We start from the raw sequence: 18,565 nt of genomic DNA on the forward strand, positions 1-18,565 counted from the left end.
ACATGTACCTATATGCTACTACTCTAAGTCTTAAACCTTAGAAAATATTTGGCAGTGAATCATTATAATCTCATTCACAATAAATTCCAGAAACTGTAATATTATCTGTGTCTCTGTTTCTTCAGGATGTATGCTAAATGGTTCCAGTTAAAAATATTTCCACTAAAATATTTCCACATTAAAATTCATCATAAACTTCTGGTTTATCATAATACTGGTTACAACTACACATTTTTTTCTTCTTCAAAAATCAGAGAAACTGGCTGAAGGATAACGAAACTTATTTAATCCACTGTTTCAAAGCAAGCGTCCATTTTTAGTGAAAACCCTTGAGGCATTCACCTATTGCTATTCTGCTCTGCTAATGGCAATGTAATACGAGCATCTTCTGTTGTTTCTTCTCCCGTTCTTCTCTGAAATTTGATTCTTTTTTCTAGTGAATGTCCGTTCTCTTACCTTTTTTCACTTGTTGGTGTTGCATGGTTCATATCACTTTCCACATTTCCTGTATGCCTCTCTTCAAGAAATGATTTTAAAGCTTGGCATTTCAAGGTACAACATTCAAGGATGATTCCAGCTTTCTGCAAATTTTTTAATCTGATACACCTCATCTAAAACTTCACATCAGAGGGGCGCCTGGGTGGCACAGTCGGTTAAGCGTCCGACTTCAGCCAGGTCATGATCTCGCGGCCCGTGAGTTCGAGCCCCGCGTCAGGCTCTGGACTGATGGCTCAGAGCCTGGAGCCTGTTTCCAATTCTGTGTCTCCCTCTCTCTCTGCCCCTCCCCCGTTCATGCTCTGTCTCTCTCTGTCCCAAAAATAAATAAACGTTGAAAAAAAAAAATTAAAAAAAATAAATAAATAAAACTTCACATCAGAAAAAAAATAGAGAACTACAAAATTCACAGCTATTATTCTATCATTTACTCCAAACAGCTATTAAATGTGGGAATATATAGTATCACAGAGACTGCAAATCAGCTGTGTTGAAAAGTGTGCTCAGCTGATTCCAAACAATCACAAACTTACTACCGAATAGGTATCTGAGACTATGTGTATCAGAGGCCAATTACATACCTGGCAGTTCTCCAACTTACTTTCATATAAGATATGTTTATTAAAGTTAATAAAAGTGTGGTAATTTTGAAGCTTACGTCTACATTTTTTTACACTTAATAGTAAAACTGTGGTAATTATTTAGAACAGACAAAATATTTGTTCAGTGAGGAGAGTTTTATCACTTTTTTTTTTTTTTTTTTTAGCATTTCTAGTGCATGGTGATAATAGAAGCAGGTTGACTTTAGTCAGAATTGTAAATAATTTTAAATTTTCTCCAGAAAAATTCTTGCCCCTTCCCTCATTTCTTGCATCCAGAGCTGACCTCTCCCATACCCTGGCCCTTGCTTGGAACTTCCCTGCGGTCTAAAGTAGTTGTTACAGACATGAACACAGGCAGATCTCAAGTCCAGCACTATCACCAGTGGGGCTGGGTAATTCTCTCTTGAATCAATAGTATTCACATGACCAAGGTAAGGTATGAAAAAGTCTAGCATGAAGCAACCTCTACATAGTCCATCTATTTGGCAAGGCTTCTAGCTTAGACAATGATAAATGTGAGAAGACAAAGAGGAAGGGGGTCACTGGCTCAGCCAACACATTCAGGTGACTCAATCCCGGCAACAGAAAGGGGTGATATCTCATACTGTGAACAATCAAAAGTATAGTGAGCACCTGGGAGGTCACTGGTAACAGTGACAAACACAGTTTCAGTGGAGTGGTAACAGGGAATCAAACAGCAGGGCTTTGAGGAACAGCTGAAAAGTGAAGAAGCAGAGACAGCACTTTAGAGAATCTTGAGTAGGAGTTGGGGAAAATAACAGAGCTTCTTTCTCTAACCCTAATCCTCACCAGAAACAAAACTGGTATTCCTTCAAAGAGAGGCTAAATGACCAGCTAAAGGCAACTCCCCAGCCTATACACTTTATCACTATGTCGGCCTCAATGGACAAGTGACCGAAATATCTGCTACAAATAAAAAATGTTTTCTCTGAACAGGCTTTTACACCATTCACTTTATTCTGTCCCAAATTTCCATCTCATTGTTTAAATATAACTACGGCAAAATATCCTTTAAATATTACTCAGTCACTTACAAATGTATAAATCCTCAGGTATTTCGAGACCTGCTTCTCCCAGTCTATTAAGATTCATAAAGTATAATTTTTGACTTAAAAGATTTTGCTTCACTTTTTACAAATTTCAGTAACTTTAAGAGAACTATCATTTTAAGGGTGTGTTGGAGAAATACACTTAAGAAATTTAAAAGGTTTTAATTTCTATGCCTAACAATGTTTTTAAAAACTTTAATAAAGTGACAAATCCTTTGTATTACTTCATGAAATACAATGTCTTTTGCCACCTTGCTTTTATATGACTAATTTCCTTTGCTGAGAATTCTCTCCCTATTCTATAGCTGCCTATTTAAGGGCCACCCTTCTTTCAAAATAGAGCTCAAAACCTATCTCCTCTAGGAAGTCTTCTAATCAAATTGTTCTCTCACTTCCCTGTAATAGTCTTTATATGGCACTCAATATAGTTGGTGTTGGCATTGGAATTATTAAAGTCATTATTCCGTAAGTCCATGGTAAACATGGAGAGCACAACGACTTAATCATTTATCTCCTATTGAAACCAGTACACCGGTTTGCACAATAGATGCTCCACAATGTAGATTAAAATGAATCACAGCCATAAATTTAAAGTGAATATACAGGGCTTTAATAATGTTTTCTCAACTTAAATCATTATAGGCTTTGTTGCATAATCTTGAGCTGATCTTGGGTTAACTGGCAACTAATTAAAAAAAACAAATCATATATAGGAAGGGATTTATAGTTTATAAAGTGTATTCAGTCTTTAATTACTAAACAATCAATAAATAATTAGATGAATGGGAAAGAATGGCATGGTAGTCATAAATTATAAATGTAGTTTATACATTCATGTCATGGAGTTGTTATAAAACTGCCACCAATGATTTTATGTCAAGAGACTTGGATTGCCCTCTTATTACCTCTCTGACCTCAGGAATATTTGTTATTCATAAGACACGACTCCCTCTTATGTACTATGCCTATCTTACAAAGTTTCTGTCAAGATGAAATGAGATAATGGAAAATAATAGCAGTTTAAATTATTGAGAGGTAAATATTCATTAAGAAACTACACTGTGTTTTTGCTTAATCATCACAACAATCCTATGAGGCTGATTATCATTCTCATTTTTATAAGGGAAACTCGTCACAGAGAGCTTACATAACTTGCCCAAGGGCATACAGTTATTAAAAAATGGAATTAAACTTTGTTGTCAGATAGTCTGACTCCAGAGCTAAACCTCTTAGCCAAAATACTAAATTGCTAACTCAGTGTCAGCTCATTCCCTGAGATTTTGTAAAATTTGATTATGTAACATTAACCAGTTTTTTTCAAATTTTAGTATCTAAAATTCCTAAAATACAAACTTTTCTTTAGATTTCCCACAGATATAATAACAAATCTATTCAAAACTCTCCATAAAAATTAAAATAAAATCTAGGCAAAAAGCAATCTGTTAGAGGATTAATTTAGTAAACATATTGGCCTAGGAACTTGCGAATTACCTGCCTTCTATATACTAACCAATTACGCTCTTCAGTGTTTGTGTGTGTGTGTGTGTGTGTGTGTGTGTGTGTATATTTATATATACATACACATAAAGTTGAATCTTAAAAAAACCCATTAGCAGTTCACCTAGAGGGCTGGTTGTTGTTGGCAATTCACTTCAAATCAAAAATTAAAAACTGAGCAGTTAATCTTAGTCATTAAAGAAATACAAAATCTGATAGATTCAACTGTTTTCTTTCTAATTTAAAAAATGTTGTCATAAGCCATTTACTTAGATTGCTTTCTATACATTTCCAAAATTTTTAAAGGTTTTACTTATTTATTTTAAGAGAGAGAAAGCATGAGCAAGGGAGGGGCAGAGAGATAGGAGGGAGCAAGAATCCCAAGCAGGCCGCACACTGCCAACATAGAGCCCAAAACCTGAGCCAAAGTCTGATACATTTAACTGACTGAGCCACCCAGGTGCCCCTACCTTTCCAAATTTCAATTGTAATGTCAAATTTGGAGAACAACACTGCCATCCAGGGATAGAGAACTCAAAGTGCAGAGCCATAAAACCAAAAACTTAATGCAGTAGTTAACAGTTGGCACTGAAACACCCAGCTATACTACAATCTGCTGTGAGTGAATTACTAACTGTTCAAATGTAATTTGAGTACAAAATCATCAGATTATAAAGATTATAAATTACACCACATTCTTAAAAAGTGAAAGGATTCCCCAAAACTTCTCTTTTACCCACTCATTCAAGTAAGAGAAAGGTGGAGCATTACAATCACCTTGTTAGTACCAGTCCATAACTTTCTTTTTTTAAAGCACTTCACTAAGGTAAGATTAATCTACAAAAAACTGTACATAATTAACACACTCAATAACTTTGGAGGTAAGCACAGTATATACCATGAAGCCATAACCACACTCTATTCCATTAGCATATTCATCATCTCCAAAAGTTTATCCTGCCCTCTTTAATGCTTTTTTTTTTTTAATTTTTTTTTCAACGTTTTTATTTATTTTTGGGACAGAGAGAGACAGAGCATGAACGGGGGAGGGGCAGAGAGAGAGGGAGTCACAGAATCGGAAACAGGCTCCAGGCTCTGAGCCATCAGCCCAGAGCCTGACGCGGGGCTCGAACTCACGGACCGCGAGACCGTGACCTGGCTGAAGTCGGACGCTTAACCGATTGCGCCACCCAGGTGCCCCAATGCTTATTTTTTTTTTGAGGATAAAAACATTCAGCATAAGAACTATCCTCATAGCAATTCTTAAGTATATGATATTGTTAACTACAGACATTATGCTTCATAGATATCTCTAGGACTTATTCATCTTATATAATGAAATTCTGTACCCTTTGACTAATACCTGTCCATCCACATTTCCCTCACTCCAACCCCTTGCAAACGCCATTCCAGTCCTTTCTTCTTTGAATATGACTGCTTTCAATTCATAATGTACATATTTAATGTTGTATTTGTCCTTCTGTGTCTGGCTTATTTCACTTAGCAAATGTCCTAATATCAATTGTTACCCAATATCTAATGATAGAAACAGAGATCAATGGGCACGTTAGATAAGGAAAAGACTGCTTTAAAATTTTTTTTAAAAGTCTTTAGAGAAAGCATGAGTCAGGGACAGGAGCAGAGAGAGAGAGAGAGAGAAAGAGAGAGAGAGAGAATCTCAAGCAGGCTACTGCTCAGAGCAGAGCCAGATACAGGGCTCAATCCCACTATCCTGAGATCATGACCTGAGCCAAAATCAAGCATCAGATGCCTAACTGACTGAGTCACCCAGGTGCCCTGGAAGAGATTATTTTTTAGGTAATTTTCTTTTCTCAAAGAAAGTGGCCTCAATTGTGTCCTCTACCCCTACTCCAACCTATACATTGAAGCTAAAATCCCCAAAATGTTGGTTTAAAGATAAAGTCTTTAGGGAGGTAACTAAGATGAAATGAAGTCATAAAGGTAGAGCCTGAATCCAACAGAATTGGTATTCTTAAAAGAAAAGCAAGAAATACCACAAGTCTCTCTCCAGGTGTGTCCACTCGAATGGCCACATGAGGACAAAACAAGAAGCGGCCACTGCAAGCCAAGAAGAGAACTTCAACCAGAAACAAACATGATGCCACCTTGATCTTGGACTTGTACCCTCCTAACTCTAAGAAAATAATTTCTGTTGTTTGAGCCACCCCATATGTGTTATTTTGTTATGGCAACCCACATAGACAAAAGTAGTGTGATTTGACAAACTCTTGAGAAACCTAAAAATGGAAAACTTGATTCCCATTGAACATGTTGTTGGATCCTTACTTCCACTAATTGGAACACTGTAATAAAGAGGCAAGAGGTCTCACGGTAGTTGCTTTTAATGATAATAGAATTGTTCTTTCATGTATCTGGCAGCATTTAACTTATCCAGGTCAACACTTCAGGAATAAAAGGAAGAGGTGTTTTCATGTGTTGCTTTCCAGAGAAACTCGTACCCTGATTAATACAAATACATTGTTATTACTAGAGGAAATGCATGTAGCTTAAAAGAGCAGGTTAGTAGAATCATCTTTGCAAAGAATCAAGATAATTTTTGAGATTGTACCATCAAAAGGGGGAAATGGTTTGACTTGTTAGCGATGTATCAGGGACAATGGAAAACTACTAGTAGTTTAAAATGAGCATCTAAGGTTGCTAAAAGCTTATAATGTATGAGAATAGTTTTTACAGAAGAAATTTCAAGTCAGACTATTGTAAGTAATATAAAAAATGAGGTGCTGATGAAAAAAAATTAACTTCTGTTGGGAGTTACAGAAAGGATTCTTTAAAAGGACGGATGGAACTTAATCCAGTCTTGAAAAGTAGCCATTGAGAAAGCAGACCTGGCATATGGAAAGGCAAAGGAGAGAGCCTAGGCCAAGAAAAGGTAGAAAACAAACCTTAGAAGGTTGTTTTCTGAGAACCTGAGAAGATTGAAGTGTTGGACAAGAGGAGTCATCCAGAGAAAACACTACAGGGCCTTTAAGAACTACAGACAAACTTCATATTAAGAATAAATTTTCTGAATTATTATGGAATCATAAAAACACCTTGTCCCAAGTTAAAATACATATTTTCCATAAAGCTCTACAGTTATCTTTAAGATGCCCTTTCCTATGTACTTATGTATGGAGTGCCTACTACCTACCTAGGTTGAAGAAGCCATTACATTCTAGGAGTTCAGCTTTAATAAAGAGAAACAGATGACTAAGGAGACAATTACAATTTAGTGTATGGCTTATTAATGGCAAAACTACCTTTGTGCAACATTATTCAAAGAGGAAGTCAACCATCAATGATTTGTGCCCAAATCACACAATAAACTAAAAAAAGAAAAAAAAACCACAATACAAGTCTGAGTTAATGTAATTTGAATACAGAATCATCAGTTAAGAGCACGGACTCTGGACACAGCTGTCTTTTTTGGACAGAGGCGCCTAAGGAGGCCTAGCTTAAATGTTCTTTCATCAGTCTTGAAATTGTCAATTTTATCTGTGAATTTGAGTTTTGTAAGTGAAGTCCAGTGTGACAATGAAACATATCTCAAGGGTTTAGTCCTGGGTCATTTTTCGTCTTGCCTCCCACATATTCCAGTTGGGTTCTCTGGCTTCCCACTTTCCTGCCTTTGCTCAGCAACTGCTGCCATCTTGTTACAAAACAGGCATCCTACCCTGAGTCCTGGGGTACAGGTCCCAGGCACCTGTAAAGGTCTGCACTAGATTCACCAATATGCCTGTGCTTCACAGAACACTACATTACATACCAAATAAAAACAAAAGACAGGTCAAGAAACACCATGCAAGAAATGAAAAAAAAAAAACAACAAAAAAAAACACCTTTTTCCTACTTTTTCAATGAGGGGTCTTACATTTTCATTTTGCACTGGGCTCCGCAGATTTATGTAACCATTCCCTCAGTCCTGTGGCAGTGGTTGGCCCCAGCTAGGAAACTATGGGTAAGACACTTGGCTCCTCCGAAGTCAGTTTCCACATCTGTAAAATAAGAATAGTTCCTATCTCATCGCATGTCTGTATTTTGGAGATAATTCATGTAAAGCTTTTGCCCCAGCCTCTGACCCATTTTAATGATCAATACTACCAGGTGTTAAGTATTAATTCAAAGATTATCTAATTCAGATTTACTCCTTAATGTCTCTTCAACCTGCAGGCAAATACTTCAAAAACAGTCATTCCCTTGGGCAGTTGCAAACGTGCTTTTAAAGTTTTCCTCAAATGTTCAATTATTTGTTTCCTTTTCTAAAGGGAAAAATCTATTTAAATCTACTTAAAGTTATTACTATTATTATATTAGTATTAAATCTATTTAAACGTTCGTTATCTAAATTCAAACCTTATTACAGTGTGCAGAAAAAAATAGGTCCACGCTTCAGCTATAGTATGAGCCTGGGGGGCTGGGGGGCGTTGGGGAGAGCTGCATCTAATTAGGGCTCCTTGTGAGAAGCGCAAGAATGTTCACAAACCCCAGATAAAAAAAAATTCGGTGCAAAAATTGGTCACTCAACTGTTCCTTTCACAAAACGTCTTTTCACCCCCCACTGGGACACAAAAACAAGGTCTTTAACAGCCGAGCCAAGTCTACCAACAAATATAATAAAATAAATAAGCATCTTAAAAAACTTCCAAATTTGCCAACAGTTCGAGCCTCCTCTGAACCACCTGCGCAGGCTCGGTTTCCATAGGAACGTGCAGTTCCGGCGCGTAGCACTTCACTCCGGAAGTCGTTCTCACTCACTTCCGTTCTGTCCCTGAAAGAGTCAATCTCCCTTCTCCTCAAGCATCGTCGCGGAAGGTTGGTCGGTGAGTTTTGGGCCACAGAGCGTGCCGTAGAGGGGCGTGGCGACGCAACAGCGATTTGATTCGCAGAGTTCACGTGCTGGTCGCAGCGCTTCTTGAACCCACCATGGCTCAACAGGGGAGTCTAAACCTCAATAACGAGGTAGGCGCCGAGGTCTGGGAACTTGTGGGACTGCCCTTTAGTACCCTCCCTCCCCCCACGAACGGGTCTTTGGGTCTTTCTGACAGGCGCGTGGTCTCCTGGGGGCGAGGGTAAGGAGTGCGGCTGAAGGAGCCGCTGGATGGGCCCAGGCAGGTTTACCGGAACTCGGAGCCTGGTCACAGTAACTTGCCTTCACGGTTCCGAGGTGGCTGAAGCAAGAGACCTGTCTCTTGCCCTTGGGCCCCATGAATTTTTATCTCTGAGACGTTGGGAGTATCATTTAATCTTTATGGTAACTGTCCGCGTTTGTAAAACGAAGCTCTTGATCCTACTTTCTTCGCAAGGATGTCGTGAGCAATTAATTGGAATATGGGAAGTGTTTGCACGGTGCTGGACAGCTAATAAACTCTCATTAAGCGTTACCTGCCTTTTATCGGGTGCTGAAAGTGAAGGCGGGAGGTTAAGAACTATAGCTTATACTAAGAGATTGCTGATCTACAGTGAGATCGTGTCGTTTGTAAGGAGGTACACTCAATACCATGTTTCTTATTGCAACTACTGTTCCATTTCTCTCCTTTCATTTACAGCAAAATTTTTAAAAAGTTGTTTATACTTGCTTTCGCTAACTCCCCTTCTCTTGTTCTCTCTTAAATTCAGTCTGAAACCAGGTATTTGCTCTTATCACTGCTAACGTATCGTGTCTGTGTCACTAGGCTACCATTTCTAGCGCTATCCTCTTTCCAGTTTCTGGTTCTATTTAAGGAATCATAAGACATCTGAAGATTTAAAGTAAGCTGGAGAAGCAAGAATCAAATGAGGACCTCCCAGCTAATGCAAAGGAGGTTTTTTATCCTGTATTCAGTGGCTCTGTGTTTGCTATGAGCATGATCTACTGTTCACCTTGCACAGTTGTGTGTAGACATACTTTCTATTTTCAGGCAACCTGTAGGTTGCAACTCAGATAGGAAAGGGTAAGCAGCACCTGCCTGTGGTATAGAATAATGCCCAGAAAGACAAGTAGTGCAGAAAAGTTTCCAAAGAAGGCTAAATGAAGTGATTATTCTTTGTCTTTAAGGATCTTAGACTGGCATTGCAGTCAGTGATTCACTGAAGGGAAAAAGGCATTCCAGGCAAAAGGACTGGTGTAAACCAAAAAGAGATTGTAGTAGGGACCCCCTTGGGTAGTATAGGGCTAGGTAACTCTCCATTGATGAGAACGTGTGGATGAAGTAGGAAATTAAACTAAAATATATACTGCCCTACTTCCAGGTTAATGAGTCTAGATTTCACTTGGCAGTGGAGTACAGATACAATGAAGGGGGAAATCCTGAACATCTTAGCATATATTTGTAAACATACATTATAATTTAAAATAAATGGGAGGAAAAATTTACAAAGGGAAAAACAAGCATAGAGTTGTCCATATAAAAATGAGAAATATCCTGAAATTTAAGAAAGACAGCCAATTACAAAATATATATATATATATATATATATATATCAAATATGACAGATAAATGGCTAATGTCATTACTTTTAAATAGTAGTTAGGAGAAACCGTCTCATAGAAAATTGGTAAAAGAAATGAAATAACTCCTCCAAGGAAGAAATGTATCAGAAAAAGAGTTCACTATCTTAATCCATTACTTTTTCGTTACCGTCCCATCCCAGTCCAAGTTATATCTCTGACCAGAACTGCTTACTAGCCTTCCAACTATTTTCCTTGATTCTTCTCTCCCTCTAGTCTGATCTCCATAGTTCAGGTAGAGTGAGTGCTCGCTTCAAAATAGAAATCTAATCCCATGACTCCCTTGCTTACAGCCTATTTGATGGCTTCCTGTTGCTTTTGGTAAAAACCTGCCTAAACAAGACCAGTCCCCTCTCCTCCTTCTAGTACACCACTGCCTCCCACCCCACACCCCACTTCAGCCTCACTGGCCTTCCTCTACTAGGAAGCGTTGCACTCTTACTCCTCCTTTGCGCGTATTCTCCCTTGTACCCAAAACTCCTTTTCTTCTCATTAGTCCATTTCATATTTCTACTTTACTTGTTATTTTCTCAGGAAAACTGAGTTTGACTTTATCCTTTTATCCCTTCTATAAGCGTTTGTAACTCCATTCACTTTATAGCTCTTATAATAGTTGCTTAGGGTATATGTGTGTGAAGGTGAGAGAGGTTTCTTATTTCCTCCATTTATCTGGAAGCTTTTTGCTCACCATCATATCTTCACTACCCATCTGTTCAGTGAGTAACTCGAGCCATCATTTTTATGATTCTTAATAACTTAGATTAGCTCTCCCTAACTGAGATTTAGGAATTCAGGGATCCAATAACTGCCTGAAATTATGTGTAAATTGGTGTTTATATGTGTGTCTCTTGGGGGTGGGGGGAGTCCACAGGTTTCAACAGATTCTCTCTCTCTCTTTTTTTTAACTTTACTTATTTTGAGAGAGAGAATGTGCGAGCAGGGGAATGACAGAGAGGGGCAGAGAGAATCCCAAACAGGCTCGATGCTGTCAGCCTGGAGCCTGACACAGAAATGAATCCCATGAACTGTGGGATCATAACCTAAGCCAAAACCAAGAGTCAGACGGTTAACTGACTGAGCCACGCACACACCCCAGATTCTCAAATGTTTATAAATCTCTGGTATTATTTTTGTGATATTGATACTCATTATCTGTGCAAAATTTTTAAGGCTTTTTCTTTTAATAAATTATGTGGCCATCTAATTTTATAGCATGTTTAATTTTCCAAAATATCTTTTGTGTAAATAAAAAGCCTGCCTGCACAGGCACCTACTGTACTGACTTTCATTGTCTTCCACCCTTAATGTTTTTATTTTTTTCAAAAATTTTCCAAGGAGAAAAGCTGACATTTATAGACGACTTCCTGATTCTCAGTTCTTAAAATAATGTTTATTCTTTTTAAGTATGTAAAATCTTCCCTTTTTAATTTTACCTCTATTTTTCTTTTAAAAAATCACTTTATACTTCACTTTATGATTATTTATTACATGTTTTATTTTGACCTGTACTTTATGTGGAGTTCAAAGTGAGACTATCTTACTGACTTCTTATAGCAGCTTCCCTGACTTTAAGCATAGTACCTAGTTTGTACAGTTAACAATGAGTAAATGGTGTTGGGCAGAGGACAGTATGGATAGCTCAACCTCAGGTACTTCATGTTCACATGAACGATGGAAATCTCCTAACTGTAGACTTTTTTTTTCTCCCTCTCCATTGAACTAGAGAAAGGATGCACAATTGGAAACAACAATGCCCTAGCATGTAGTAAGTACACAATTTGCAAAACTAGTGCTGGATTTGCTCCAGTCATCTCTTTCTTTAGGCAGCAGTGACATGCACAATCAGAATTAGGAGGTGAAACAATCTCATTATGAACTTTAATTCCATAGGGGGGCCAAGGGCCTTTATGTGAAACAGACATTATTTTGTTTCTGATAGCACATTACCAAGAAGCTCATTAGAAAATTGCTTTCTACCTCCTCTTAGATCCTAAACGTGAAACAGAATTGCCAGAGAACAAAGTGATTTGTCTCCATGTATTGTAAAAGATAAAAATGTCAAGAACCGTGTTTGTATGTATGTGCTTTTGAAGTTGCAAAGCTTCTATTTCATAATTGAGTGTGTAGTCCTTTTTAATATTTTTTACTGAAATAGTAAATGAGGGTCTGTCCAAAAGAAGGAACTGTTTTCTGTTCTGTTGTTAAACTATTCTGAGAAGTTGTGCTAGGTGGCAGCATATGCTCAATGATTAAGTTATAATCACCAAGTATTCTAGAATTTTTAAATTGTTGCTCGTCAAAAATAAAAAAGTATAATTCAACAGTAAATTATCCAAGCGGCCAAATTAGAAGTCCTCTGTATAATTAATACCATAATAACTAATAATGAGTTATCATATCATAATTAATTGTATCAAATATGAAATTGTTCAGTCATATGGAAAATGACATAACAAATGTTCCTATAATCTCATTCTTGTGTTTAGCAAGTGTCAATGTTTTGCCATATTCTAATACTTAATTCCACTCACCTTCTCTGTTCCAGAAGTAATTATTATTCTTTCAGTGTTATTTTATTATCTATATGTTTAATTTAGTAACATATTTACCAGCATGTATTATGTTACGTGTACCCACAGTGTTTATGTTGTATGTTTTTATACTTTACGTGTGTTACTGTATTAATGCAGTGTCATACCGCATGTATTGTTCTAAAAATTACTTTTCATCACTTTTAGAGTTTACTCCTAATTATACTTGCATATGTCCTGCGTTTAGAATACCACATTGTTTGTGCTTTATTTGTATGCATTATTTTATGTCTAATGTAGCATTTTATAGGAAGGCTGCTGTGAACGGTCCTGTGCGTAGCCATTTCCTATTGTTGGAGATGTATCCTCTGGATAGATTTCCTAGAAATAGCATTTTTATCAGGTGTTGCCAGAGTTCCCTCCAGAAGGAGTACACCAGTTTGTAGTCCTCTATCAATAGCACGTGAGAGTGCCTATTTCCTAACAGCCTCATGGACATGATGTGCCATGATTATGTGTGTGTGTCGCGGTCTGATAGATGGGTAATGAAACACACGTATGCTCAGATTTTTCTTAGCACTGCAAGCTCCCCTAGAGCCATACAAGGTCTAAGGAGCAATTGTTTTCTAATAACTATGGGATTTTGTTATAGGTTAATTTAAATGCATGACAAAGTCAATGAATTACCAAAAGACGCTGGCTAGTAGTCTGGTTCTCAGATAGCTAACAAGGGTCAATTCAGAGTAGTATTTACTTTTATCTTGGGACCGTAGTTTGCTCTCAGCTTTATATATCAGAAACTTGGTATCCTTGTCACCCCAAAAGTATAGCTCACTCTTTCAAAAGCAAATTCACATTAACCATAGCTTATAAGAGTCTGTATAAGTGAGAAAGCTAGTTTATTAAGTGTATCTAATGTAGGACAGTAATGCTTACATTGCAAAAGATTCTTTCACTGCTGACCTCCACTGGCTGCACACAGTTCATTGTTGGGCTCTGATACATGTGTCCCCATAATTCAGTTATTCCAGTACAAATTGGATTACTCGTCTCTGAACTGGGAAATCTTCTTTGGAATCTCCTTGAATTAGACACTGCTAGCTTTTGCTCTTTGTGGCTCCCTTTCCTATGTTTATGTTGATTGTTCCCCATGTGCCCACATGTCTTTCCTCAAGCAGGTGTATTAGCTTTCCACTTAATTTAGTTATGATCTTATTTTTGTACTGTCTACCCAAGAGTTGACCCAAGTTACGTTAATGTGTTAAGATTTTACCAGGTTAACTGAGAGCATCCGTGTGCCTAAGTTCTCACTGACACCTCACTTTGAGCATATGCATCAGATATGTGTGTGTGTGTGTGTGTGTGTGTGTGTGTCCTTTTCTTCTGCTCTTACAAATTAAATACATTCTTTTGCTGCTTGGAAGCCCTCAGCTTGGATTTGGCAGTCTTGCTGGTCATGACCTACAGATTTGTCTTTCAGTTTCTTTCTTCAAGCTCTTTCCTTTTACTTTTTCTCCTTTTTATTTCTTCTTTGTCAACACATTTCATTTCCATTATTATGCCTCTGTTTTCTCCTTGCTGTCTTTACTTCTCTTTCCTTCCTTCCCTCCCAGACAGTATCATACTTATTTCACATTTCTAACAGTGATAGTTCTGTTTGCTTTGGGTTGGGAAACCCAAGAACATTGCCCTTAAGTAGTGCATTGGCCTTCTGACAGTATTGAATGTTTTAGGACTATTTGTTGACTTGTGGGTTTTCGTCAACCAACTTCATAATTCCTAGGTGCAAATGAATTTTGCATTTGTAACTAAGAGGCTCATGGTACCTGTTTGTCACTTTTGCAAAAATAAAGTTAAGTGCTTGAAGAAAGTGAAGTGCTTGAGGCAAGCAGTTGTGAGGAAAATAAAATTATAATTCCATTGTTACATAAAATGAATGTACTTAGTTTTCTAATATAGTAATGACATATTTTTATAGCTTGCACAGAAATCCTGGAAAAGTCAATACGTTAGAGAAGCATTTTTTGGTTTTGACATGAAGCTACATACGTAAAGCATTCCCTTTTCATTTAGAATTCCCTAATGCCGTAATGACAAACATAGTACTTCTTAAATTGGAGTTTTAAAATTGGAATCTAGCTTTCCCATGATCGGAACATAACTGAGGACCAACTCTGCTTACTGTAGTTTCTTAGTTACATTTGGCTCACAGCAGATAGCAAAAGAGCATATAATCACTTCATGCAACTTCAGGGTGCAGCAATTAGAAACAGTTGTTAATATATTTTAATGGATAATTTGTCACTCACTATCGATTTATAAAGGACTTTCAAAAAAAATGTATCCTAAACTCCCACTTTGCTGTGTATGAAATGTAAGCTTTTCTCACTTAAACTTGGTCTAAATGGCTTTTTATTTGTACAAGTAATTTTTTTTTTCTCAATCTAACATCAAAATAAATTCCAAAGAGGTTAGCATATCTAGTGGGAAAAAAACCTGATTACTCTGCACTTTGTTAATATATTATACATATGAAACAGTGAATGAACAAGTGAGTATTGTAGACTTTCTGGTCATTTATTTAATACATGTTTATTGAAAACTTACACTATACCATCACTATGTTAGGTGTTAAGACATAATGTTGACTAAAACCAGACACTTGATCCTTATGGAATTTATAACCTACTGGGAAGAAGACACATTAGATTGTAATTGGATTACAAGTAAAATATTAAACTTAAAATAATGGTCATGATAAGTTCTAGTAGCACTCTTTAAGTGTTTATATAGGCGTATTTTGACCCACTTAAGAAAGCCAGAAAAGATTTTGCTGAGAAATGACAGTTGAGCCAAAATCAGAAGGGTAAGAAAGAGCATGCCTACCAGAGGAAACAGCAAGTGTAAAGGCTTGGTAATAGGTGGGAGCATGGTGAGGACCAAGGAATAAAAGCAAGCCCGTGTGCCATCCTAAGATAAATTGGAAACCACCGAAGAGAATAAAGTAAAGGTCTGTCATCAGATCTCTGTGTTAAAAAAATGTTTTCTAAGTTGTGGATAACTGATTGGAGAGAGGCAAGAATGGATGTAGAGAAACCAGTTAGCAGTAACTCAGCCAGGAGAGCTAGGAGGTCAAGATAGGGGGAAAAGCAGTACAGTTTGAGATATAATTAGGAGATAAAATTAACCCAACTTGGTAACAGATTCATTGTGAGGAATTTAGAAAAGAGAACTACTTATAATGAGCCCGGGGTTTATAATTGAACAAAAGGATTGTTCTTTTCCATGAAATATGAAACAACAAAAATAATCCATTTGGGGGTGAAGAACATGAGTTTAAATGTAAGTTGTAGATGAGTTTAAGCATGCTTAAAAGGAACTGTCAAGTAGAGAGTTGAACACTTAGGTCTGGAGCTAAAAGAAATCTGAGCTGAAGGCAGAAATTATTGAGTCACCATTGTTTAGTTGGCAAATTACAATATACATAGGTAAGATCGCTTAGGGCTAACAAGTATATTGTGAAAAGAAGAATTGGTTTAGGATTGTCCTTTGAACTTTATGACTGGTTTAAAGTGGATGAGCCTTCAAAGAAGACCAAGGTGGAGTGGCTAGAGATGATGGAGGAAACCCAGGAGAGTATTCTGTTATGGAAAGCAAGGGGAGAGTGTTCCAAGAAGGAGAAAGTGGTCAACAGTGTCAAATGCTTCTGAGACTTCAAGTGAAATGAAGCCTGAAACATTTCCGTTGGATTTGAGGGACTTTTAAAAATCATCGGTGTCTTTTGTGACAGCTCTTAGTGGAATAATGGGGATGGAAATCCAACTGAAATTATATGATATTCAGAAGTGGAGATAGGGAGTTCGAACCTGTCTGAAAGCTTGGCTCTGAGGCATTTGTAGAGAGAAGGTACTCCTAGTGATCTTCATAGTGAGGATGTTTTGTCTGTCTTGTCTCTAGTGAAAATGAGTCAAGCTTGAATAAAAATTAATAGAAACAAAACAATTCATGGAAACATCCATGTAAGAGATTGACAGAGTTAGAGTAAAGGGACAGTCTATAGTAAAGGTTCTAAGAAGGCAGAAAAGATGAGATCCAAAACACAACTAGAACATTACCATCAGATGCTGTGTAGGGGAATTTCTTACATTGTAACTTTATGAATAGAGGATAATTTGCATTCATGGTGGTAGGTGGTAGAAAGATGATGGATCCCATCTGATGTTCGTCTTCTCTAGGAAATTGGAAAAGAGAGAGGAAGAGGAAGGTCTCTTGTTTTAGAGAGCAAAGGTTTAAAATAGTCATTGTGGAAGGAATTAATCAAAAATCGTAGGATAGGAGTTAAGAGTATTGGGCCCATTTCAGTTTAGTTGTGATGAATTTAAAGTAGATAGAATGTATTTCCCAGCTATTGGGGTGCTGTGATAAAGAACTCAGGATATTGTTTTCATCCAGGATTAACTAGAGGGATTGCTAAAAGGAGGGATAGGGGAGTTTCAGGTATTCACAAGTGTTGATGATGCATATGACTTGAATAAAAGGAAAGTTTAAAAGAAGAGGACTAATCATATGAGAGAAAGTATAGGGGTCAGTGAACTGGTGGTTACAAGGAAGTCAAAAATGGTTGTAGTGGTTAGACTTGAAAAAGGAAGTTAATAGACATGGTGGTCTTAGTGTGGAGTATTTGAATTAATGGGTGTTGAGATAGAATAGTTTAGGTCATAAAGAGGAAATGAAGAAGTAAGGATATAATAATGGCTAGGTTGTAACATGGACATCTACGTCACCTGGAATGGTGGAAAATGTTAGGGCGGAAATAAATTGTTAAGTTGGTTGCCAGTATTTTCAAGGAATAAGCAGGTGAGTTGTATTGAGGGTAAGAGAATAGCCAAATGCAAGAGCCTTAAAGAGACAGGATCATGTTGATATTGTTATTTCAGTAAGGAGAATTTGAGGGATTTTATGTTCCAGGCATTCTTTCAAGGCCCAGAAAGCATCATGTAAGTCCCACAAGGCCCCTGTCCTCTTGGGAGTGCCCAGAGCATTGAAAATGATGGCCACTTGGGGCGCCAGGGTGGCTCAGTCGGTTAAGCATCCGACTTCGGCCCAGGTCATGATCTCACAGTTCATGACTTTGAGCCCCGCGTCCTCTGTGCTGACAGCTCAGAGCCTGGAGCCTGCTTTGGATTCTGCGTCTCATTCTCTCTCTGCCCCTTCCCCACTTGTGCTCTGTTTCTCTCTCTCTTTCAAAAATAAATAAACGTTAAAATTAAAAAAAAAAAAAAAAGATGGCCATGTGAATAAATAGAGACAGTTCACTGAAATGGATGCTGCCTACCAAGTTTACTAGGGATGCAAACGTCAGACGGGTTATCTCTATCTGAAGAAGTCATTGGAAATTTTCTCAGGAAAGATTTTATCTGAACTGAATTTTATTTAGTTCTTAAAGTGGAGAAGGGAAGAAGGGCATTATAAGGAATGATATATGACTCCTAATAATGATAGACGAAATACAAACTCAGAATGATAGCATCGTGTTGTACTAAGTACTGTTATAACATGTAGTTCTTCATTATTAGAATATATCCATTTCTTGGCTGATCTTTCTGTTGTTTCATTCTTAGAGTTCAACACTCCTCTCTAATAGGATGATTTAAAGCATCTGTCAGTGTGCATGCGTGTGCGCATGCCCCTTGTGTTTTTCACATCTCTTTTAAAGTTATGCTTGAAATTTGTTACTGGAAACAAATGCAAGGGATGCTGCATAAATAAGGAAAATGTTACCACTTTCACACATTTGTTTTTGGTAATATGAACACTCAATAAATTAAATTCCTACATTATAGGTGAAGCTCTGTTTTAAAC

At 37.4% G+C, this 18,565-nt stretch overlaps 1 protein-coding gene and 1 long non-coding RNA gene across 2 annotated transcripts in view; one reads left to right on the forward strand and one right to left on the reverse strand.

The window, feature by feature from the left end:
* Positions 1-867: 867 nt before the first annotated feature.
* Positions 868-8,398, reverse strand: LOC123602315. Its single transcript, XR_006714446.1, has 3 exons — positions 8,211-8,398; positions 7,557-7,680; positions 868-1,813 (listed from the first exon to the last, which is right to left on the reverse strand). It is a non-coding gene; the product is annotated as an uncharacterized LOC123602315 (long non-coding RNA).
* A 71-nt stretch (positions 8,399-8,469) lies between these two features.
* Positions 8,470-18,565, forward strand: part of SRFBP1 (serum response factor binding protein 1) — a 66,968-nt gene continuing 56,872 nt past the window's right edge. The window contains exon 1 of the mRNA XM_045486820.1: positions 8,470-8,644. Coding sequence (XP_045342776.1) covers positions 8,609-8,644 — 36 coding nt within the window. The 5' untranslated portion in view covers positions 8,470-8,608. The remainder of the gene's footprint in view (positions 8,645-18,565) is intronic.

This window comes from Leopardus geoffroyi, chromosome A1, assembly GCF_018350155.1.
Source record: "Leopardus geoffroyi isolate Oge1 chromosome A1, O.geoffroyi_Oge1_pat1.0, whole genome shotgun sequence".
NCBI classification, from domain to species: domain Eukaryota; kingdom Metazoa; phylum Chordata; class Mammalia; order Carnivora; family Felidae; genus Leopardus; species Leopardus geoffroyi.